The sequence below is a fragment of the Leptonotus elevatus genome, chromosome 5, assembly GCF_054856555.1.
Source record: "Leptonotus elevatus isolate MCC_2025b chromosome 5, RoL_Lele_1.0, whole genome shotgun sequence".
Taxonomy (NCBI): Eukaryota; Metazoa; Chordata; class Actinopteri; order Syngnathiformes; family Syngnathidae; genus Leptonotus; species Leptonotus elevatus.
In genome coordinates this window covers 22,610,697-22,635,000 of record NC_141243.1, presented here as the reverse complement: position 1 = coordinate 22,635,000, position 24,304 = coordinate 22,610,697, and the positions used below count along the sequence as shown (strand labels likewise).

Below are 24,304 nucleotides of genomic sequence, written 5' to 3'. Positions count from 1 at the left end.
ACAAGTTTTCTAAATTAGCCTTGACGTTCTTTGCATCATAACTGTTAAGGTTTTATGCCTCGGCTGTTGTTTCCCCTCCAGGTAGACCCCATGTTTCATCACATGGCATCATCCTTTGATGAGAGTAGCACAGCTGGGGTCTTCCTATCTGTTCTCTTCAGTGAAAACAGTCGATGTGAGCTGCTCTTTCCATCCCACATGACCCTTCTGAAGTCTACATCCTCCTACTCACCCCCACCTGCTATGGCGGTCCCTGCATCCCCATTCATGGGTAAGAGAGAGAGAAAAAAGAACTACCTCGTACCCAAAGTGTATCTATGCTATTCATGTATGGTATGTACTGTATTTGATACCTTTAAAATGTTGAGAACCCTGTGGTTCAAACCATATGTCTATGTTATTCTGACAGCTGGACTGCAGCGGTCTCAGGAGAAAAGTAACATCTGCCCCTCTCTGCAGGACTTCTCATTCACAAGTTGGAACCCTGAACAGGTCAGAGAATAGTTGGACTTGCATACATAATTATTGGCTATAAGGCCATTGTATTTGCAATTTGCAGTAAAGCTCAAGCCCATTGCTAACTACAACCATAATGATATTGTTGACATCAACAGGGCTCAAAGTATTCAGACGCCATGCCGGATTTCTAGCTTTTGACTTTGATTTGGGGGGGGGGGGGGGGGGTGCTTGCCACACTGTTTTTCTCCGCCAAGTTAATCTGTAGTGTGACCGTCATTTCTGAGTGGTCTTGAACACAGCATCCAACCGTGTATTAAAAGTATCGATTCATGGTTTTATGAATCGATATTGGACTAAGGAATATCAATTCGATATCGATATATAATTTTTTTTAAATCCAGCCCTACCTTTTACATTGTATTTTAGGATATATTTAGATCTGCACAGACAAGCGGACTTTAGGGACTTTTCTGGTCTGAATACACCCCAATTTCCTGCTGCTCAACCAGGACAAAACAGAGGTTTTAGTCATTGGTCCTCAAGGTCAGAGAGAGAAACTTTTACCAAAACTACAAGATTTTAAACCTCACAATGTGTGAAAAACTTGGGCGTCATATTGTGACTCTGAGCTTAGTTTTATTCCTCATATTAAAAATTTGTGTTTTTACCATTTTAAGAATATTGCCAGAGTCCACCCGTTATAAAGGCAGATTAGTTGTTAGTTGGGTTGGGTTAGATTGTGCTAACTATCCATCATTTGAGACAGAAATAGAACATTTGAATAGAGCGAGTAATATCACTATAATAGCATATTCTAGAAAGATGTCCAGTGAAAATGTACCGGTACCTTTCTTCACGACAATACAGTATCCCCAAATAAGGGGGGGAAATGGTTTCACTAGAAAATAGTTTTTGAATTCTGTTGAAAAACTGTGGGTGACCTAAGAAAGTTTTACACATGAGATTCTCTCACAATTTCTCAGGGAAAATTGGGCACATACTGGATATGCCACCCTGACCATTTACCAGGGGTATTTGATTTTATCGTGGGTCACGTTTGCCCTCGTGTGGAGGTTATAACAAAAACCACAAATGTGTACTTGCAAACAGTAACAGTACGTCAGCAAGGTTTGAAGTTAGCATTTTTGCATCACAGTTTGTGAGTCAAAATTCTCATTTTGCATTTCAAACAAATGTTAAACTGAGACTGGGCATTTTATAAGGCAAAATGCAGAGTTTACCAAATGTTACAGAATTAAGGGAGTCTCCAAGTGCCCACTTCAGTGGTGATCTGTGATACTAATCACCCTGTCACACTTTACATCTTCTTCTAGTGTGTCATCTAATTCAGGCTTAGTTCAACTATGAACATTTTGTGTGTTGACGCCAGTTTTCATGATCTCGGACAGTGTCCATGATGCTGGATTGCTGGAAATTATGCAAAAAGATTTTTCGCAGACTGCTTTGTGCTCTATTTCCTGCAATCCTTCTGCTGATCTTCAAATTTTTCTTTTCAAATATAGTGTCACAGGATTTTAAGTCACAGTCCTTTTACTACGTCTCTTCTAGCGTCACGATCTGCAAAGTGATGGCAAACTAACATTACATGCAGTATATCCGGTCGCGACACGTTAAAAATAATAATAATAATAATTTTTAATAAATGTTCTTGAAAACTTCTTGGGTGGTCGCCAGTTTACTTGGGTGGCCTGCCCAAGTATTAACACGGTGTGGGAAACACTGTAGCCCATCACTAATTGGATACTGCGTCTTGCTAAGAAAAATTAAAACAGAGGAAGAATAGACATTTATTTATTTATAAACTCAACATGGTACATGCTTCTAAATGTACCAATTCTTCTATATTTTGTTTAAAAACAAAATAGAATGTGTTACATAAAAAATGCTTTATGATTTCCCCAAATATTTCAAATGAGCAAATTTTAGAGCTGTAATTTTAATACATTGATATTTTTACTCATATCGGCTAGTGTCTATTCATAAATTTTCCCAGTGTGTCTGTGAAAGCTGCTCCTTGCGCTGCAGTGTGTGCACATTTAGACCAGGCATGCTGCTTTCTGGTAAACCAGAAGAGCTGCTAACAAAAACATTTTTGCCATCCAGCATAATGGACAAATCATTTAGGTATAAATATGACTGTTACACAAAAAATACAAGTACATTCATGTAAAATATTGGGATATGTTATGTATCGCCTTGAAGATTGGGACACATATGTATTGGGATACACATGTATCGTATCATTTCATGAGGTTGTTGGCAATACCCAGCCCTAGTGTTTAGACACCGAAGGACCTCCTCATTGGTGACTGGATCGATGTAGGAGATTCTCAGTATTCGTTAAAGACTTTTTGCCCCCTATGTTCCGTGTGGGAACCCTAATAATCACCTACATCTTAGATGGTTGTCATTTTTATGGCTGTTTTTGAAGAGAAGTCAAGGGAAAATGTAGCAAGCTTCACTGGGCTACATAAAGCGATTTGGAAGGCCGAATCCGGAGCCCCGGGTCTTGAGTTTGACATACATCTTGATTGGGCAATCGGCATACAATATGTAAGCCAAACGTTGCAGCAGTTTTGAGACTACGGTGTCATATAACACACCTGTAGTGGGCAGTAATGCTTGGAAAGTGCACAATTTAATACTTTTTTCCCCCCTTAAATTATCTGTTTAGCTGCAAACAAACAGATCTATCCCAATACTTTTGGAGGGGAAGTTAACATATCAACCTGCAGACTTGATTCAAGCAGCTGTGGCATTTGTCCTCTTTCAGACAATGAACCAACTTTTGGAAAAAATGAAGCAGGGTGAACACGTTTTTGACGTCAATGCTGAGCCTGAGCCCGAAGCTGATGAAGAAGATTACCCAGAATTTGATGCAGACTACGAGGAGGGGATGGATGACTGTGAGGAGCGGCTAAAGGAACAAAAAGAGGGTTGTGAGGCCTCGGGCTCTGGGAGAGGACGGTGAGAACAACAAGCAAACATTTTTTGTCTTCTACTCCTTGCAGGGCTGGACTGGCCATCTAGCACACAAGGCAGATGTCCGGTGGGCATCTTTTGGGGCTGATGCAGTGCTTTTTAAGTTATTTTCCTCCATTTTACCCCAAGAGACTGGCCCGCAATTTAGAGGGACTAGCCCAATAATCCATTTTGAATAGGTAGTTCTCTAGTTACGAACAGCCGAGTTACGAACATTCACAGATACGAACAAAGGCTGACTGATGTCTATAAAAGCTGTAATTTGCATGCAAGTTAATATTTAAGTGTGCGTCACATCATACATTATGGTACACTATTGTACTGTAGTTCCCCTCTCTGCCATATATTCGCCGAGCAGCACCGCGCCATTTGCGCATTTCAAAAACCTCTCTGTCCGTCGATAAACGGCACAGCCTGGAGCCACAGCTAGTGGCCGGCCACGGTGCACGCACTCTTCATACACTCGATCATGGCGCCACACTGTGAGTACATTTCAGAGGCTCTCCTAGAGGACATTCATGAAAAGCAGCCCTCAGTCGTCTTTTTTATCGGCATAGTAGCAAAATGTACAATATCTCTTCAGCTTGGAAATCAATTTAATCTGACTCGGCGGTCGCCATCTTGACTCGTCATACGCACCAATCACAATTCATGTGCACTTCAGGGACAGTTGGAAAACATAGATTCCTGAGACAGTTACACCCAATGAACTATATGCCACGGAGGAGGTGGGACTTCCGGGTTTTCACCCATCAACTTTGTTTCCGTTTCCGGTTTGCGACGTGTGGGCCACGCCCCAGTACTTGCGCTTCGGCCTTTGTGCCCCCCGGCTGCGCGTTCCCATCGACGGGTGCGAGGCTGCGAGTGTGTAGTGTCTGTCTCAGTGTCCGAAGCATTTCACATAGCCGAGACGCCCTCCCGCTAATGAGCAGTGGCCGGAAACGGCGCTGATGTGTAAAACCCAGAAGTCGGAAGTCCAAGGCATCTACCCCATACGTAATGCATTCCACTTCAGCCTCACATGAACTCAACTCAATAACTCCTCCACCATCTATGTACAGTTAAGCATATTTATTTTTGTTTTTATTGCATTGTACTGTGTAAAAATGTAATGTACTGTGAGGAAAAGTGGTTCAGATAATGGGTGGATGATGTAATTTAATGTATTGTCTTTTTAGATTTAATTTATGCACTCTATAGAAAGTATATATAAGGTATATCATTTATTATTATTTTTACATAGTTTTATTATTTTATTTATAAAAAATTGATAAAAAAATGTTTTATGTGATTTGATTTACAAACAAATTCGACTTACAAACAACCTCTCAGAACCTATTGTGTTCGTAAGTTAAAGACTACCTGTATAGACAGCAAACTGAGCCAACATCAGTCAATATCAGTGGCAGGACAGGTATGGTCAGCAGGAGTCGGGACGGGTCAGTGGACAGAAGTCAAAATGCCAGGGCTGATTTATTTATTTATTTTGTGCCAGTCCGGCCCTGACTCCATATAATGTTGATGCTTGCAGAATTTTGTAAATGCCACAAGTTGTAAGTACTGTAGGTCATTTATTCAAATTTCTTCTATGAAAAAAAGTTGTTTGCACTTTCTGTGGTGTTCTAGTGATGTGATCCCAATTGGAGAGGGAGATATCACCACTATGTGTCTGCAGCTGTCCTCTCAGACCAGGGAATATTCGTACTTTAGCCCAAGGACAATGGCCACATGGGCTGGACCAGGCTACTGGCAGTTCAAGCCCAAACACAAGTGTAAGTTCTGTCATTTGTAATGAGCGGAAAATAGAATTGTCCCCATAATCTTACCATAACATATGCACCCCCTCAATAAATCTCTGATAAAGCCATCTATTATAAATTTGTCCTTTAAGATAAAATGGCTTGATTGGCCACAATCTATTCTTACTGGTGGATTGCAACTGTATGGATAAAAAATAATAATAATACACCATAAAATAACAATATAAAACAATCTTTTATTTTTGCATGTTTGTCAGCAAGTTCATCATTTCTATTATCATAGATCTCATTATTACAAGAGTTTGTTACATTTATGGATAACAAGTTTGTGTGCAACGCAGACTAACTACATCATTTCATTTTCCTCCTATCAGTGGACCATTTGCCTGACAAGGAGACACGGAAAAAGAAGCCCAAAAAGGCCTTTGAAATAGACTTCAACGCCGATGTCAACTTTGATACCTACTTGCGTACCACAAGAGTAACTGTTTTCTTTATTTTATTGTAGTATCTTCATTGCAAATGTTCACTGTCAAAAGTTACTATTTGTCTCATCATCTGACTGTGAGTTAAACAAGAAAATGCAGTATGCTTAAATGCTATAAATTAAGTGTATCCCTATTATCACTTATAAAATGCAAACCCCATAGCTGAGCTGATCACATAAACAGTTACAGACTTGTAAGAGAAAGGCTGTGTGATCCCTTTAGAACAGAATTTCTGCATAAATGTGTCACTTCCTCAATAGACAAACACAGTGTTCTTAAATGAATACTCGGCAAATAATTATGTTTCCATGTTTTTACTGAACACAACATGAAAAAGTATCTGAACCTTTCCATTTATTAACTGGTCAACAACCTCAACCAAACATTTTTTATAGTTGCAGATCAGGCGTGCACCACAGTCAGTCACTTGTCCGTTGGCAGGTAGATAGTTTTTAGTTCTCCTGCAAAATGTCTTGATGAATTTGGCATTTAATTCTTCTCTCGATGATAGAAATGCTTGCAGGCCCTGAGGTAGCAAATAAGCCCCGAACCATACTTCGCAGTTTAGATATGAATAGATGGTGGTGTACCTGACCATTTTCTGAATATATCTTGGAAGAGAAATCACTTTTGACACACCCCATACCACAGATAATCAGTCAAGATCATCTTTCAGACATGTCTACGAATTGGGCCTTTGTTGACCTGAATTGCAATTGATTGAAAATGTTCACATTTGGCCTGGTGTCTGTATGCGTGTATGTAGGTTTTGCGGCACATTACCATATTCAACATTGCAAATAGTTTTTTCCTTCAACTACAATGAGTGCAAAGTGAATCTGAAATTATCTTTCCTTTGTAGGCTGCCACCACTATCAGTAAGTCTGCCCTCAGTTCCAGCAACAAGAAAACAACTCTCCCAGCCGACTTTCAGTTTCCCCCAGGAACTCTCTCCCAACTCAGCCTTATACCCGCCATGTCGGTGAGGCTACACTGCATGTGTCAGCCAACACCAATTATCTTTATATTCACTAAGTACAAGTGGACGTGTATGTGTACTGAGTGGATTTATTTTTACTTCATTGTAGTTATGTCAAGAAGCGCAGAAGAGGCTGTCCGGAGAGCTAAGAGAAGGCATTGGCGACTATGACTACAACAATCCTAACGATACAGCCAACTTTTGTCCTGCCGTAAGTTTTGCTTTTAATCACCTCTACCTGTGTCACACTACTGACACTATCAGACTAAGGCCTGCACACCAAAAAATGGGCAGCATGCTGTGTTATGGTTGGCTTGTTATGAACCAGTGGCAGTTTATGTTTGAAAAATACAATTGTATTTATTTATATATTTTTTGGGTGCCGCTTTTATTCAATGTTCACTCGATAAGCTCAATTTTTACGATAATACAAGAAATGTGACCGTATATGCGTTGATATCATTTACTTGACATGTTAGGGCTGTCATGTCAATGTTTGACTTTCTACAAGAAATGAATAAATTAATGCTAGCATTTACTGTCTTTACCCATCATCCTCTTCAGGCTGCTGACAGTAACGATGACATGGAAGGGTTTCCCGATTCTGAGGATACACAACCTTCGGGCGAAAGTTTTCCACCTCCCTCACAAGAAGGCATCTCGACCTATGGCGATCAAGATCTTGTACCTGAACCACACAGAGTATGTTATCAAGCATTTTCCACCAAAGTACACCTTTCGTCTTTCTCTTTCTGACAACTTAAAAATGGACTCTGACATTTTTTGACTATTTAATTATTATTATTAGTTGTTTTTTAAATTAATCATCTAAATCATCCATCCATCCATCCATATTCCAAACCGTTTATTCCTCACAAGGGTCGCAGGGGTGCCAGTGCCTATCCCAGCTGACTTCTGGCAGTAGGGCGGGGTACACCCTGAACTGGTTGCCAGCCAATCGCAGGGCACACACAGACGAACAACCAACCACACTCACAATCACATCTAGGGACAATTTAGAGTGCTCAATTAACCTGCCTTGCATGTCTTTGAAATGTGGGAGGAAACCGGAGTACCTGGAGAAAACCCACGCAGGCATGGCGAGAACATGCAAACTCCACCCAGGAAGGACAAAGAGACCAAAGAGCCACATGTGGCTCCAGAGCGGCAGGTTGCAGACCCCTACACTAGGAGCACTATGTATATAAATAAGAAACGAAGACAAACACGGTCAGGTTTATATAGAAGTTGCAATACAAATGCCATGTTACCGACATGTGTTAAATGCAAAATAAAGTTAGTTACAAGAAATGCAAGACTGATTCTTGAGAATACCACAAGTTGAAAATAAAATTATGCAAGGACAACTAAAGTGATACTTTATCACACTAAGCCAAACTCACTTTTCTTTCTTTCTGCACACTTTGAATTCCTGAAATTTTCAGGATATTCAAATTTATTGAGATGTACTTATAAAAATGCATGAATCGATCTATGGCAAATCTTTTTTTTTCTTCGTCATTATCATGCATCCAACTGCTTACAATATTTTTTTCACTATAGGCAATAATAGGCAAGTGTCAATGGACACACACACTGTTGATAATTTGTTTTACGTCTCCATGCAGGTCAACAAGATAGAGATCAACTATGCTAAGACAGCCAAGAAAATGGACATGAAGAGACTCAAGAGCAGCATGTGGACTCTTTTAACGGACAGCCCAGAAAAGCCCAAGGTTAATCATTCTGATATATTGTCCATGGTTCACATCATTATGTAGTTCTTTTTTCCATTAATTTGTCATAGCATAAAACCTTTGATTTCTAACTGTAAATGTTTTTCATGTCTGTTCAACTGGTTATGTTTAAATAATTTTCAATCTAGGAGGTGGAGGTTACAGAGGAATCTGAGGTTTGTGGGGAGAAAGTCTTCAGCCAGACCACAAAGGAATTGCTTCAAAGGTAACAGACCTATTATACAGCTTAGATGCCTTAGGAAGGAAAAATACTTGGCATTTCATAAGTTGGTCTTAAATTTTCACAGTATAACATGGATTAATGTTAACATGTTGTTTGTATAGTAGTAATGAATAAACACATACAGTAAACAATCTGCCCTTCTGTAACTTAAATCTGCAAAATTTAAACATATTACTAAAGACTGAAACTGTTTGTCCAGACTACCCAACACAATGGCCCAGAACCTGTCAATACCTTTGGCATTTGTTGCTCTGCTGCATCTTGCAAATGAAAAGGTGAGGTTTTTTTTAAATTTATTTTTATTTTTTACTTTTTTTAATGACCTTGTGATGACTTGTTTTACTCATATGCCCTAAATTTTGCATCATTCTTGAGATTGCTTTTCTACACTTTGAGGGGAACTGTTTATGTTTATGTATTACACACTACAGATCCTGTTTCTCGCATGTAATTTTCATCTAGCCCTCACAAAAAGAATTGTCTCATGGCAATTGTCCACTTTTGTTTGACTTATTTTTAAATACTGTTTTTATTTACCCAAATATATTTATATATAAAAAAAATTTAAGGACATTTTAAGAGCTGTAATTTTAATACCGTAATACCTCAATATTTTGGCTCACCGTTATCATACAGTCAGAATGTGTATTAGTGTATTAGAAATTATATAGAAATTAGGGTCCATTTAAACATATCGATGGGTAATGTTGACCTGGAATGTAGCAGCATTGCCACTCCGCCCCTGCTCCCATGTGACAGACATGAATGTTTTTTCTGTATGTTCTGTCTTGACAGAATTTGGAGCTGGTGAAGGTTGATGACATGTCTGACGTCATCATCAAGCAAGGCCACTAAGAATTTGCATGTATAAGTTTTTATCTGGAGTGGTGCTGTGCTATTTTGTACCCCATCTCCGTTTAATGTGTATATTTTATGTCTCTCGGCAGCAATGTTGTTTAGCTGGCTTCCATAGCAGTCAGAGAAATGTAATCAGATTGGATGGCATGTTGCACTTTGGAGAAGCGTTATCTTCATTAGAAAAAAAAACAACTGTGTTTCATTATTAATTGGATTAAGTTTCATTATTAGTATTGTATTTGGGGTTTGTTTGCTGCGGTCATGGTTATTAAGGGGAGGATTTGGCTATGGATAACATTTTAATGATCTCTTGAAGACCATTTAACCGTCACCATGTTGCAAGCTAAAATATTCTCATTGTAATATAGCCTGTATCCTCATCTGACATTTCACCGACTGATTTTCTTTTGAATATTTTGCCGAACATTCAAGTTCCTGCAACTTTGTCAAGGCTGAATAATTAAAGTTGTTTCTTCATCGTAATCTGCTATTTTCATTGTGGACCAGTGAAAGCAAAGTTGCTCACCCACCCATTTTTTATACTGTTAATCTTGTACTGTGTCAAGGCCACAGGTAGGTGATAATGCACTACATTTACTGCATTAGGTTTAAACAGGAATTCAATTTAAATAAAAAAATATATATATACATTTTCAATATGATGCTTTATATGTCCCACAACCAGGTCAAAACGCGTTATTCTGATTAACATTGCATTGGTGGAATAATAATGAATCCAATTCCTACACCTGTTTTCAGCCATCAAATGGTGCAGCCATTTTCACATCATACTGCCACCTGCTGGCAACAGAAATTGATGCCAAAGAGACCTCGGCTCGCCTTGTGAATGTCATATCACCAAACTCAGCAAACAGGTAGGCTGTGATTATGTAATGGGATAAATTATACTTGGCAGAGTAGGTTTAATACAACATACTTCTTACTTGAGTACTTTTGGTATGAGTAAACTACTTTTATTCTGTTACATTGAGCTACATTCCAAATACTACTTTTCTGTCTATTGCTATCTTGCTTGATCTATTATTTTTAAATTAATCAACGATACCACTTCCTGGGGCGCTGTCGTATGACCTGGTTTCACCAATCCAATATAACCACAGGTGACTTTTGACTCATTTTCACTTTCAAACGGAGTCACATGACTGCACACAGTCTCGGCGTCCCAGCACAGACGCAAAGTTTCTGAAGGTCTTAATTTAGATGAATGGCAGAAACAATGGAGTGCCCCACATAGTCTGAAGAGGCACAACACCCCTGGCCTTAACATTCAATAGCTATGGCTTGCATTTTCATGTGTGCCTGCCTAAAAAGGCACATATTTCAGCCCACAGGTACTCCACTTTAGACTTGTGATGTTTCACGAGCATCAAAATTTTTTATTTCATTTAAGACCATTGTGGCTGCTTCATTCACGTTTAATCACAATTTCATTTATTATTGTTTTACATAGTTGTATTGTTGGGCAATATCTAAATATGCTCATTCCTATTTTATATTTTTTCCTACTTGACGCTGATGCTCTGATTTAACATTACTTACCAGGTTATACTCAATCCTTGAGTAGTTAAATGGAAAACATTTATTGGTGGGTTTTACTGGGAAATATCAAAAGCAATTGTTTTTGTTTTTTTGTGCATAATTATGGCTGCTTTTAGCTTCTTGCATTCCCGAGCAGCCTACAGCAGTCATTACAGGAATTTATTTACAGTAGTGAAGATCCACCAGCGCCTTCCTAAATAGGTTGAACCGGTTTGTCAGGGCAGATGCTGGCAGCTGGGCTGAACAACGGAATGACGTCAGTTTGTACAGTTACAGTAACTGTTGCAATGAATGTCAGACATTCAACAAGACAACGTTGTGAGAGACAACAGAACCTGGGTTTGGATCATTTTGCATTTTGAATCAAATTTGCTTTCGGGTCAAAACATGTACCTCTAGGAGATGTTTTCATGTTGTTACCAAACTAAAAGACCTGTGTGAATTGGATAAGCAGTACAGAAAACGGATGGTTTACATCAGTGGTGGGCAAAGTACAACCCGGGGGTTGAGGTGATACTGTCTGCTGTTTTTGTTGTTGTTAGTTTTTTGTTTTTTAATTGCCCTCCAAGCATTTACATTATCAGCAGTCCTGTAATATTTCTTGGTTTTGGTCTTTCACTTTTCATGAGCCATTAAGGCACTCAAAGCACTTCCCACAGATTACACATTCAGCATCAGGAGCAACTGGGGTTTCAGTATCTTGGTCAAGGACGACACTTCAACATAAGTCCCTGGTATCAAACCCACAACCTCTAAGTTGGGAGATGATCACTCTACTACTAGACCATGCCACCACCATTGAATCTGGCTGATTCTTTGCTTTTATTTGTTATAACATCAGCATTAAGAAAATAAGCAGGTTGATCTCAATATATTACAATTCAGAGCATCAACCTTTGCATAACAAATGCTGGAAATTAAATTTTAATCATGTTGGCATTTATATTTCTTTTTTAAGGAAAACGTCTACCTGTATTTCATTTAAAGTCAAAGACTGTACCTAACATGTTATGTTATGACTGATTTTTACTCCATGTACTGTACGGCATTTTGTATGCAGTGATGGTGCTCTAAAAATAAAGTCGAGTCATTTGTTTGCCCTGATGGTAGTCGCATTACACACGGTGGAAACGCCTGAGTATTACGTCAATAGACCGGTACCACCGACGTCAAAGGAAAAATTAGGCCTTCAAAATAATGGGGCCTGGATAAGTTGATTTAAGAACGTTAAGGTGGTCAAAGAAAAGTATTGGTTAATTGATGACAGCAATGAGTTAAGTTAATATAATATAATAAAATAAAATAAAAACAATACTGTACGTTACAACCAGACTAATAGAAATGAGGAAACAAACTTATATTATTTCTTTGATTATGGAACACATACGCTAAACTGGACTGAAGTGCTTATTTTCCTCTATGAGCAGCGAGCACACAAGCAAGCCGTTGTCAGTCAGTGACTAATGTAGCAAACTTGACACCCCTGTCGGAGGAATGAAGTTTGAAGTGAGAGGGAAAAAAACACAACCAGGAAGTTAAGCAAGGGGAAGCGCACTACTCTTTCGTGTAGTAATTCTCCTGTTGAATAATTCAAGCTAATACGAACGGTGTCAACTTCGAAGAAAATCTATCGGTTGTTTTTTAGGGGGAAAACTGCGCTGTTTGCAACAACATGGATTATGACCCGGTAAGGAATATTCAAGTTCGCTTGAGTTCTCTGGTTAAGCTTTTGTGCTTGACGTCGTCTAGAATTCGGTGTGTGTACTGTATAATGAGTTGCATTTGTCATAACGTGTTTAATGGTTAGTTTGAAAATAAGTTACAAAGCCATATATCTTCATTCACATTCAAGAGATAGGTCAAACAAAAAGACGCTGCTAAGATCCTGTTGAACGTCTTGTTTTCATTTCCTTGTCGAAAACCAAACCATTATCGTGCTAAAACGGATACTAATTTCACGTCCTGGACTGGTATAAGTACTACTAACTTAAGTAACGTTGTTTGAGCTTAATTTGTCGTGTTCATACTTGATTTTGACACATAACATGGTTATATTTCGTTAACTTTTGTCGTAATGTACCAAGTGGGCCTCAGGATGTTTCACTGCCAACTGGTGCATGCAATTCGATCAGTTAAACTTAGTACTGGGTGACAGAACTAATGTTAACTAAATTGTTTGACAATACAGTTATTGCGTATCTTCCAAACGGTCCCCCTGCGATCGTTTTGTTTTCTTGAATTTGGCGAATGAGGACATTAATCATAATTCAATCAAGTTTATGGCATTATTTTATTGACTAACACACAATTAAAGTGAATTGGGGGAACTTACAGATGGTCACGTTTTGTAAGACCAAAATTTAAAGAAACCGTCATTACATAGTGAGACAAATGGGGAAGATTGAAACGATCATTGAACATTACACCCAACCTGTCTGGGTCCCAAGTCCCAACTGTGCTATTGGATGATGCAGTATGTTCTGTTCAGCTGTGACTGAATAGGGCAAAGAAGTAAAACTCTGGGTTACAGCTAAATATTTTCAAACTCAAATAACCTTGAAAGACTCGTATATAATTGCTACACCAACACATGCTATCCAGATTCAGCCCAGACAGCATGTGCTATCTGAAATAATTCTTCAGATTACAGCACTGTTAGGAGAAAAGCAACCGAGTCAGAAAGTATGTGCTATCCATTTTGTGTCGCCTTTTGCAGATTATAGATCCGGGGCGTCAAGCACATTTTAATTCAAGGGCCCCTTTCACCCAAATTTCATCTCAAGCGGGCCTGTCCAGTATGTCAGTGGTGTAAAAATATATGACATATATATAACTAACGACAAGTCAAAATATTTGCGATCGGTTGTAATGTCATAATTTGACGATCTATCAATGACGTTATTGTTCAAATTCGCAAAATAAGTTATAGCAAACACTGCGGGAAACATATTCAACCTAACACGCCGCCTATGCTAAGGCTACTATATCTTCAAAACAAAGTTTACCAAATAGAACATTGATGAAAATGCAAATATTCTTAGTAGACTTTTACCTTGAAGTTGGCCCACGTTGTGGCTTGACGTCGAGCTTGTCTTATCTTTTTCGACGTTTCGGATTTTCTTATCGTAGTTTTTATTGACATTAAATAGTTGCAACCCACACCAACACCACGCTATCCTGAACTCGTATTCAATCGCTAATTTAGTACGCTAAGGAGCCGCTAGTTAATTACGTCGTCATTGTATGGTACGGCACAAATCTCCGATATTAATGGATAGCAGTTAGCTGTTAGCATTAGCAACGAATGCCTGGTAAATGTAAGTAAATGAGTTTGACAGCTATTAACTGGCTTGCTTTCTTTACTTCTTTTTAACTCATTGACTGCCATTGACGGCTATAGACGTAAAAAAATTATTTGAAGTATTTCTATTAGTTTCACATTTTTTTACACTTTTGTTAACATGAGTTTGAAAACCTAGAAAAAAATGTATTGTACATTTAGAACAGATATAAAATTTGTGATTAATTTTTTGTTTAAATAATTAAGTAATTAAACAAAAAAGAAAATATAAAAAAAATAGAGGTGTCAGATGATTACATTTTTAAATTATAATTAATCTCATGACTTCAATAGTTAAATCGTGACTAATCACATTTTATATCTGTTCTAAATGTACAATACATTGTTTTCCCTAGGTTTTCATACTCTTGTTAACAAAAGCGGAAAAAATGTGAAACTAATAAATAGTTCAAATGAATTTTTGACGTTTATAGCCGTCAATGGCAGTGTATGAGGTAATATTCTGGACCTAGGCTACTTTGTAAATCACGCTCCATGTTTAAAGGAAAGGAATGTGCCTTAAATTGCACTTTCAGGTCTTTTTCCTTAGGGGGGAAAAAGACGATAAATAAAACTTTGTCTTCATTTATTTTATAAAACACTTTTGGCCATAAATAAATAATAATAATTATTTAAAAAAAACATTCAACTCAAAATGTCAAATATAGCCGTTTAGATTTTAGGAGCATAACTTTAAGTCATTAATACCTTATGTTATACATGGCCCATGTATAGAATAAGAATGTATCTGCCTCATATTGCAATTAAAATTGTGTTCCTAAATCCTAAACAGACATATTGGACATTTTGAATTGATTTATTATTTATTTTGTTATTTTAATGGGTAAAAGTGTTTTACAAAATAAATGAAGACAAAGTACTATTTAGTTTTTTTTTTTTGGGGGGTTTTTTCTGATTCGAAAAACGATCCAATCCGCAAGTCAAATTCATGATCCGATCTGAATCGCAACTTTTTTGATCTGTTGCACTACTACCAGCAGCACAAAAGTTAAGTAATTATTAGAACAAGTTCATTTTTAACCAATGTGTTTTTAGCCGACTGACCTAACCCTAGCAGCGTGTCCCGGGAACCTGCTTCAAAATAAACCGGAGTTCCTTGCCTCTAACATCAATTCACAAATGATTTATATAAATGGTCATTTGCAGCCAATAAAAGTAGCGAAATACAGTATAATGTGACCATTCAACACGAATTGAAAAGACACGCGTCACAACAACTCCATCCTACCTTGTAACAGAAGTGAATGTTGTCAATTGTCATAGGCCCCGGACACAGTGGCCAAGGTTTGTAATCCAAACAGATAATCTTCAATTCCGGGATCTCTTTCTTTAGTGAGTCTATTTCTACTATCAATTTAATTTAATGTATTCATGCACTAAAGCATGTCACATTGACTCGAGACTAAAACACTCATGCGAGTAACCTTGTTCCCACCAGAGCAGAGTGACGGCGAGCCGTGATGAATGTAAAAGTTGTGAAACCCCTTGTATGCAATAATTTAAGCTAATAATGAATTGTAAATGATGTAGTGTTTTGACCACTCCTCGGTCATCAATTTCATGCGAAGCCTATGAAAGACGACAGGCCACATCATTGTTTCACAAATGAACTGTCTGCCTTAGTCGCAGAATACCACCACAAATTTTAATTTTAAGCTCTTTTAAGTGGGAGGAAATTAAAATAAAATATGGGCTATGAAACAGGAAACTTGAAGACTAATAGATCATCGCAATGGTCCTCCCAAAGTGAGTCTCTTCACCGTATAATGCACTAAGACTGCAAGGGAAGCTCAGCTTCCCCTAAAATACCGCCCCACAAAAAAGTGGTGAATTATAAAATGACAAGAAAAAAACTGGTATTTTCTCTATAATAATAATGAACGTAATCTACTGTGTAATCATGTGCAACTTTATTAACGGTGTCCGTAACGTCGCACCAACAACAGAACATCACATGAGCAACATCGTTTCTGCCCCAAAACAATGCAACACACTCTGGTCTGCTCTCAGTGCACTTGCCTGTGTGGACGTGGTGGTCATCAGCAACTTCTTCTGCCCCTCATGTTCACGTTGTTTCCGTTGAAAATACTCCAACGGCTTGTCTTTTGCTGTGGGGTGCTTGCTCTCCAAGTGGCGAACCAGTTTTGAAGGCTTCATCGCCTCATTAGAAAGCCGGTCACCGCATATTACGCACAGCGGGCTTGGTGCGTGGGAATCGCCCGTGGCGATAAATCCATATTTTAAATAAGATTCTTGATACTGCCTGTTAAAGGCAGCTTTCCCTTTTTTAGAGGGTCCAGGTTCCTCTTCTGTCCCTTCATTGGACCGTTTCCCCTTCGCAAAGAAACTTTTTAAAGAAGTTTGTTTTTTGCTCATTTTGCTAGCTTGGAATAAAATTTAGCGTGACGTATCATGTGACGTGTGGTGTAGCGGCCTTGAAGTGCGTCAAGTGAAACGGACGTAACAGACAGAATCCGGCCACTTTTCAAAATAAAACATCATTTTCGAAAAAAATAAAAATAATGCAATATTTTTTCTTTCGTTACCAAATGACCCACGGCCCGGTGGTTGGGGACCACTGCTGTAGAGGACTGTAAATGATGCAGCAAAACCTGTTTCCTAGAGACGTAATGTTTACAGTCTAATGGAGACTCATGGGACTTGGTACCTGTATGTATACTCTGGAACGCCAGACTGCTATCATATTTCTGCTCTGTGATCGCTCGACACTTGTGTGAGGTCACTGCCTTACTTGCTGTTGGCCTATCCAGAGATGGCAAGCACCAGCAGAAAGTCCTAGGCAGGACTTGCAAGCAACTGAAAGGCATCTCAGAGCCAGCAGTAACTGATGTGCATGTTGTCTACATGACAGATGGTTCATTTCAGAAGCTTTTATTATTTGTCAAACAGACTGCCCAATACAATGCGAAGACATGGCAAATACAGGAAAAGAAATCATCCATTTTTGATTGTGCCATTATCTGTATGGGCATTTTTGAAGTTCCATTTTAACATAAAAAAAAACTACTGTTAGCATTAACACAATAATAATAAATGCTTAGTGTTAATTTTGACAAAGTCATTAAACATGCGGCATACAACACTTTTGTGAATTAAAATTCTTGCCACACAAGTGTAATTAACCACTCACTGTATAACATACACTATTTAAAAAAAAATCTGTTTAACATCAGTCTTTGTTGAATATTCATTCACCATGATGCGCTAAGTTCTTTGCATACACAAATGAAGCAACAAAGTTATAAAATGTCCATAACTTGTTCCAACATAACAGAAAGAGTTTTGGCCCATGTAGGTGACTGTTCTACCGGCAATTAGCAGCAGATAGCAAAGTGATCTGGTGTGTTCTTCCGCCAAGTCACCACCTTTGTTCAGATTAAGGTTCCTCAATAGCCCTTTTTAATTTGGAGGATGATAGAGTTTATAAAAGTATTGATTTACTCCACTTAAGGCCATATAATATTCTATATAACATAAGAAATGTAACTTTCAGGCACTGTATGTGTGGCGCATTAACATGGCTTTGTGGTTACAAGATTCGGTTTCTACTTCTAATAAAGTAACATTTTCAAATGTTACTTTTTGTTTGAACAACTCACTTCAAAGAGTTATTCGCCTTCCAACATATGAACGTTAATAATTGAAAACAAGTATTGATATATGAAAACGTATTATGCACTTGGGTTACAATAACATAATTGCTGAAAGATTTATTACAGTGTAAAGATACTGCTGCTTTAACTGGGACTAATTAATTACCAAACTTCTGGTCTGTGGCAGGACCTCGTGTTGTAGCCAAGACCATACGAACCAATACCAAGGCATTATCAAAACTACAGGGTATCGAGACTGAGACAAGACCAAGACTGTATACATGAGAAATAAAAACAATAAAATGACTCAATATATTTCTTTTTTTATCATACATTATACAGTATATTATAGTTTTGTGTTATTACATTACATTACATTTATGGTTGATTCATATTGCTTCTTCTTTTTAAGCAAACCGCAACTTTAGATTGTGTGTAAAATGGTGACATCCCTGTTAATTCCTCACCACGAGTTGTAATGCTCACAAGAACATTGTTTGTAGAAGTGAAAATATGAGCTAAAGATTGACAGACAAATTAAGAGGTTCTCTACAGTATTGTACATGTGTAGTGTGCATGACGGCAACCGCAATTGGCAAACATTGGCCAATTTGCCAAAGATTTTTTTACAGATGTTAAGAGCTACATATATTAATCGGTTGAGCCCTAGTCTATAATCTTCTCTATAGATAGTCAAATTGTATGGTTAACAAGACTTCAGACATAATCATAATCTTATACATCCATCCATGCATTTTTCTATACCACTTACCCTCATTAGGATCACGGGTGAACTGAAGCCTATATCAGCTGACTAAGGCTGGAACTCAACTTTCGCTCAATCACTGGGCATGTAACGATAAACAACCATCCAAACTCATTTACGCCCAAGTACAGTTGAATCAGTCTTCACTGAACTTAACATGCATTTGTTTGGAATGTGGGAGGAAGCCCGAGTACACGGCGAAAACACACACAAGCACAGCTGGAACATGTAAACTTGACATAGGAAGGCCGCAGCTCTGATTCAAACACAACCTAGAAGTTGTCAGGTGGAAGAGGCCAACCACTGGTTCATTTTACTGCTGTCTTACAGTCTAAATTCAGCTGAGATCTACGCAATATGTTGACGGCAGATTGAACTCCCATGTATTGTGAAGCTTTACAGGCGTATTTTCCCGAAAGTTGAGGTCAGATTCCAGGTTGTACGCCTTCACTTGAGGGGGATTTGACTTCACAGGTTTCATTGTGGTGACAGATGCTTCTTGAAAGAAATGTCATGCACATCAGCAGCACTGTTAAATTGGACCATAAATCTGTGTAACTATGACATAATTGGCTCGTAATGTCAAGATGACAGAGTTTAGGCAGAGCATTATAGTAACATAATCATAGAATACACGCCAAACATGATGAGCCAATTTTAATTTGGCATTAAATTGTTCCAGAATTTTTTTGTAACTTGTCTTTTTTTCCCATTTCTGTGCTTAGGAGCGAGGGGGTGAGGTTTCAAAAGCAGAACCGATTGATAAAATGCAGTCTATGAGGAAGGAAGTAGATGATGTGAAAGGCATAATGACGGAGAATGTGGACCGAATCCTGGCCCGAGGGGAGAGATTGGATGACCTCATGGGCAAGTCGGAGGATCTGCAAGACGGGGTCAGTCTTTTTGTTTATTTATTTTATGAGAAATAAATGGGATTTGCTTTGTGGAACTGTGTATTCAGACAAACACAGGCCAGTGACATCAGTGGTTGTTATCAGCCAAACCTGAATAACGAGTCAACAGAGCCGCAGCCCCAGGGCATTGGCATAAATCTTCTTTGCTTTTGTTATAGCAGCTGATGTACAGTTTACAAACTAAAACTACCGTATTTTTACAACCATAAGGGGCACCGTATTCAAATGGGCAGTCTCAGTTACGTGTGATATTTTTTGACATGAATCTGTATGGCATCCTCACCTTAAGTGGTGTGCAATCAGCACTGACTTACCACTTACAGCGTCCTGTGACCCGAGACCCAGTCCGGTTTTGGTCGAGACGAAAGTAGTCCGGCAAGTTGGCTGAGGTCACGGAAATGAAGCGTTTTTCTTCTAAAAACAATGTGTGTTCAAAAGTGATAAATTTGCATCACAAAACTGCACATAAAAAAAAAACTCAGACTCCATTACTACCAGGCACTATTTTTCTGTTCGTATCACTGCGCGGCGCGCTGCATATTCAGCTGACGGGCATTCCACCGTAATTATAACTTTTAAAACTCACGATAACATGTCTGACTACAACGACAATGTTATTAGCTTTATTTCCGTGACCCCAGCCAACTTGCCGGACTACTTGACCAAAACCGGACCAGATCTTGGGTCACAGGATGCTGTCAGCGGTAAGTCAGTGCTGATTGCACACCACTTCAGGGGAGGATGCCATACAGATTAATGTCCAAAAACCCGAACTATCCCTTTAACACACACATTATTGGGTGCAGGCATTGTAAAACATTCGCTAGCATGCTTTCATGCTAACAGTTATGCCAGCATGCATGCTAGCATATGTTTTTAAAAAGGCAGCGGGAGCAAAACTGAGTTCGGTTGTACGTTATTAAAATATTTAACAATGTACTCACGTTACTTTTGACCAATCCTCATCCACAAATCCCTCGAAGTCCTCATCTTCTGTACTCAAAATGAACAGCTGGGCAAGTTCCCTATCAAACACGCCAGGTTTCCTCTCATCATTATCAGTCACTCTCGTTGCCGTGCGGTGTTGTGCCAAAGTATCCGTAAAATAAAGTAAAAAAAAAAAAAAAAAAGATCCGCAGGTACAACGCATGTTGATGAAGGTGCCGCAATATTGCGCAGGGAATTAAATATTTGTCGCAAAATTGTTATCAGACCGCGCATAGATATGCTGGCATTTCCAGACAGTTATCTTTTTGAGCGGTACCGTTTCACATCACAGTCCATCATCTACTTACACAACTTAATCAGTCCTTACATTTGCAACATGCGCTCACATCACAGCACATATTGTGTGTTGCGCTCCACTTTTTTCTTATAACCGTTTGAATGTTTTTATATTTCACCTTAAGTCAAGTGCGCTTCTCCCCCGCAGAATTGCACCTAAATGGTGTTGAACGTTCAAATTTGCCATATGATCGCATTAAGATTTTTATTTTGGGGGGGGGGGGGGTGAAAGTCTTATCCCCGCTTGAACTGTTGACCTTTTGTCACATTTCAGGCGTCAAACCAAAGATATTTATTTTTGTGGGACAAAGTGGGCCACATTTGTGAAGTGGAATGACATTTATACGATATTTTAAACTTTATTGTAGAACACGCAGTGTTTTTATAAGCCCGGTGGCCTGTCAAGCTTTACTTGACTATGCCACTAGTCCTTTGAAGGATGCTTATGGATGCTTATTCATCCACAATGCTGTCCGTTTTAAGATGACCTCCCAGTCTGACGGTGTCAGAGCATGAGACGTTGGTTGAGCTGACTGCTGTCGTCTCCCCTTGTGTCCAGGCGAAGCACTTCAAGCACACGTCTCATAAAGTGGCTCGCTCCTACTGGTGGAAGAACGTCAAGCTGGTTGTGGTCATCGTGGTCATCGTCCTCATCATCGTGCTCATCATTATCCTCCTGGCCACCGGTGTCATACCAGTCAGTTCACCTGTGCCGCCTATTGTCGAACCCACGCCCAGGCCATAAAAACATGCATGAAGTAATTGTACATAAAGATTGAATTTAATCATTGAGCACATTCCTGTTGCGCGGTTGCAAAATAATAGGATATGTTAAGCAAATTGCTTACTGTCTGTTAAAATGTTTCGGGGTTTTTTTAGGCTGAGTCTAACAGTAACTTTCAGTTTTTATCTGATCGTGGGTTTTTTTTCTCATGATTTGGTGTTAGTAACTTTATTGACTGTTCAGCTCATTTATGTCAAAGTATGGAGGATGTGCTTGAATAGGTTTAGCACACAAACTGTTCAGGCCTGAAAGAGCTTCAACCGTTATGTGTAAAGAAATGACAATGGGGAGTCATTTTCTTTGCGAATGGATGTTTACTTGTTGAATGCGTGGATGTTATTTTACTGTAAAGAGAGGCTGAGATATTTTAGGTGTACCCAAAACGTGAGAATTTGGTGGTTTTGAAGCCATACAATCTACAAATGCTCGTCATTCAATTTAAATGTCCATTTAAATTGTTTCTAAAATGCAATGTACATATAACACTTTTTTTTTTGTCCAAACTAGCTGCTCTGGTAGGTCAAATGTATGATGTGACAATTAGGCTATCGAAAAATCACATCATATTTGTTTAACTGTAATTTTTGTTACTTTTCTGAAGGAGAAATCGATTCATTTTAACATTCACAGAATCATAAGCTTGTTCTTGTGTCACCAACCATTTTGTGCCCATTTATGTCTTCGTTCTTGTTGCGTTTGCATTCCCCCTCGCCACTCCTAGTGGCTCTCCTGCTTTGTTTCTTTGCCTTGTAACAAGAGCAAAGGAGGGTTTCTCACTTAGCCATGCAAACTTCAACATGGCAAGGCAAGAGACCCTAACTTGACCAGCAGGGTCGGTCATTTAGGTTTGATGGTTCCTCTTGAGATGCTTATGCTAAACCAATATCCATTTGCCTTACAGTTTATAATAAGATTATTTGTGAGAAATGCAAAATGAATGTTCATGTGCAAGTGTGGAGATCGAAACCTGCCATTCCACTGCACTGTTATCTCGCAGGTCAATTTAATTATTTGTATATAGTAGAAATGTTCCCATTTATGTGTTTACAGTATATACAACTGTCTTTCAGCTTTTTGTTTATGAGTGTCTGAGATTTAGGGGTATTTATTAAATGCATTATGTTAGTAGGTTTTTTTTAATCAATTATGAGCTGTGTTTGTATCAAAGACCATTAGGGACTTAACATCAACCATCATCAACCAGCTTAACCTATGATCCAGCTTTTTCCAACTCAAAATCACTTGCATTATGTATTGGTTTTACTATTCTTACATTCAATAAATGTTTTCTTCTCGTAATCTTTTATTTTGTGTCGTCATTTACAACCAACCACTGACCTGCATAAAATCAATACAGCTAAACTGCTTTTCCATTCAAACAAACTCAGAGCTGATTTTCACACCACAAGTGCAGGTGTGGCTCATTTTCCAACTCCATGTAAACCAATTATGCTCGCCATGGTCTGTGCTCCCAACACTGTCATTAGATTTACATCTGGGATGGCCATCTTAAATGCTGGAGGGCGCCACAATTTTTCATCAGTGCTACGAGAACGGGGGGGAGGCACATAGGACCCCACTCTTCCTAACCAGATGTATGACAAAAATGCTGTTTTAAATATGGGCAAATTATGCAATATTAAGACATTTCATTTTTGATCCTACATTTTTGCACGTATAAATGATCCACTCCTAACCTGACAACAGTGTTTGAAGAAAACAACAAAATAACCACTTTGTGTAATACCCCCCAAGTGCAAAGGGTTCTCTCGCATAAAAATGATCATTCAAAGGACAGCACAAAACTGTTGAACAAGAAACCAACATTAAGTGCAAGGACTCATTTTGTGCATTTTTTCCACAACAATGATTTCACTCAAATTTTTAATATTAATGTGGAAATATGATTGTCATGCATATCATTCTGAAGACCACCCAAAAATTATTAAGGTGGTATACCACACTTGGATTACTATTCATGATAAGAAGTTTATTATAGCCATACTGTATACTGGATGCCAATAGAGAGAGCGTCCATTTCTTAAATAAATAAAAAAAATCTTCTCCATAGTCAGCAGAGAAGATCACATTTATCCATCCGTCCATACACAAAACCGCATCATTCAATTGCTCCATAGTTGTGCAGTAAGCCATTAAATGTCTCTTTTGGAAACAAACAATACTACATGTAATTAAAACATAATGGAATCTGGTAGAAAAGACCAAAAAAAAGTTTGAAAATTTCAAACGTTGGATCTAGAATGCCACTAATTTTACTCAAATTTTATGATTTGATTAAGTGAATAGCAATAAATTTAGATATGTGCTTTTCACAAGTTTCCTTTGGCCTTGATAGGACCCAAAATGTACACTTAGATTTAAACAGTAGGCTATATTATTGATACAGGCCAGGGTATTCAATGAGTTGAAGTTGGAAATTGCAAAATCAAAAGAAAAATCACACCATTGTGAAGTTGCATTACCTTTACAAGAA

General features: G+C 38.4%; 2 protein-coding genes across 2 annotated transcripts in view; both read left to right on the top strand.

Moving 5' to 3' along the window:
• ncaph (non-SMC condensin I complex, subunit H) overlaps positions 1-10,010 on the top strand; it is a 19,269-nt gene extending 9,259 nt beyond the window's left edge. The window contains exons 7-18 of the mRNA XM_086076231.1: positions 82-271; positions 410-492; positions 3,254-3,447; positions 5,089-5,234; positions 5,597-5,703; positions 6,573-6,692; positions 6,799-6,900; positions 7,254-7,391; positions 8,318-8,425; positions 8,575-8,651; positions 8,869-8,944; positions 9,465-10,010. Of these exons, the coding sequence (XP_085932357.1) occupies positions 82-271; positions 410-492; positions 3,254-3,447; positions 5,089-5,234; positions 5,597-5,703; positions 6,573-6,692; positions 6,799-6,900; positions 7,254-7,391; positions 8,318-8,425; positions 8,575-8,651; positions 8,869-8,944; positions 9,465-9,524 (1,401 nt within the window). The 3' untranslated portion in view covers positions 9,525-10,010. The remainder of the gene's footprint in view (positions 1-81; positions 272-409; positions 493-3,253; positions 3,448-5,088; positions 5,235-5,596; positions 5,704-6,572; positions 6,693-6,798; positions 6,901-7,253; positions 7,392-8,317; positions 8,426-8,574; positions 8,652-8,868; positions 8,945-9,464) is intronic.
• Positions 10,011-12,552: 2,542 nt separating this feature from the next.
• On the top strand, positions 12,553-23,109 carry vamp8 (vesicle-associated membrane protein 8 (endobrevin)). Its single transcript, XM_086076989.1, has 3 exons — positions 12,553-12,774; positions 19,554-19,721; positions 21,586-23,109. Exons 1-3 carry the CDS (start codon positions 12,760-12,762, stop codon positions 21,769-21,771), a joined length of 369 nt encoding a protein of 122 aa, XP_085933115.1. The 5' UTR covers positions 12,553-12,759; the 3' UTR covers positions 21,772-23,109.
• Positions 23,110-24,304: the final 1,195 nt, after the last annotated feature.

Coding starts and splice junctions, on each gene's coding strand:
- vamp8 (XM_086076989.1), top strand. Junction 19,722..21,585: donor CGGAGGATCTGCAAGACGGG/GTCAGTCTTTTT, acceptor CCTTGTGTCCAG/GCGAAGCACTTCAAGCACAC.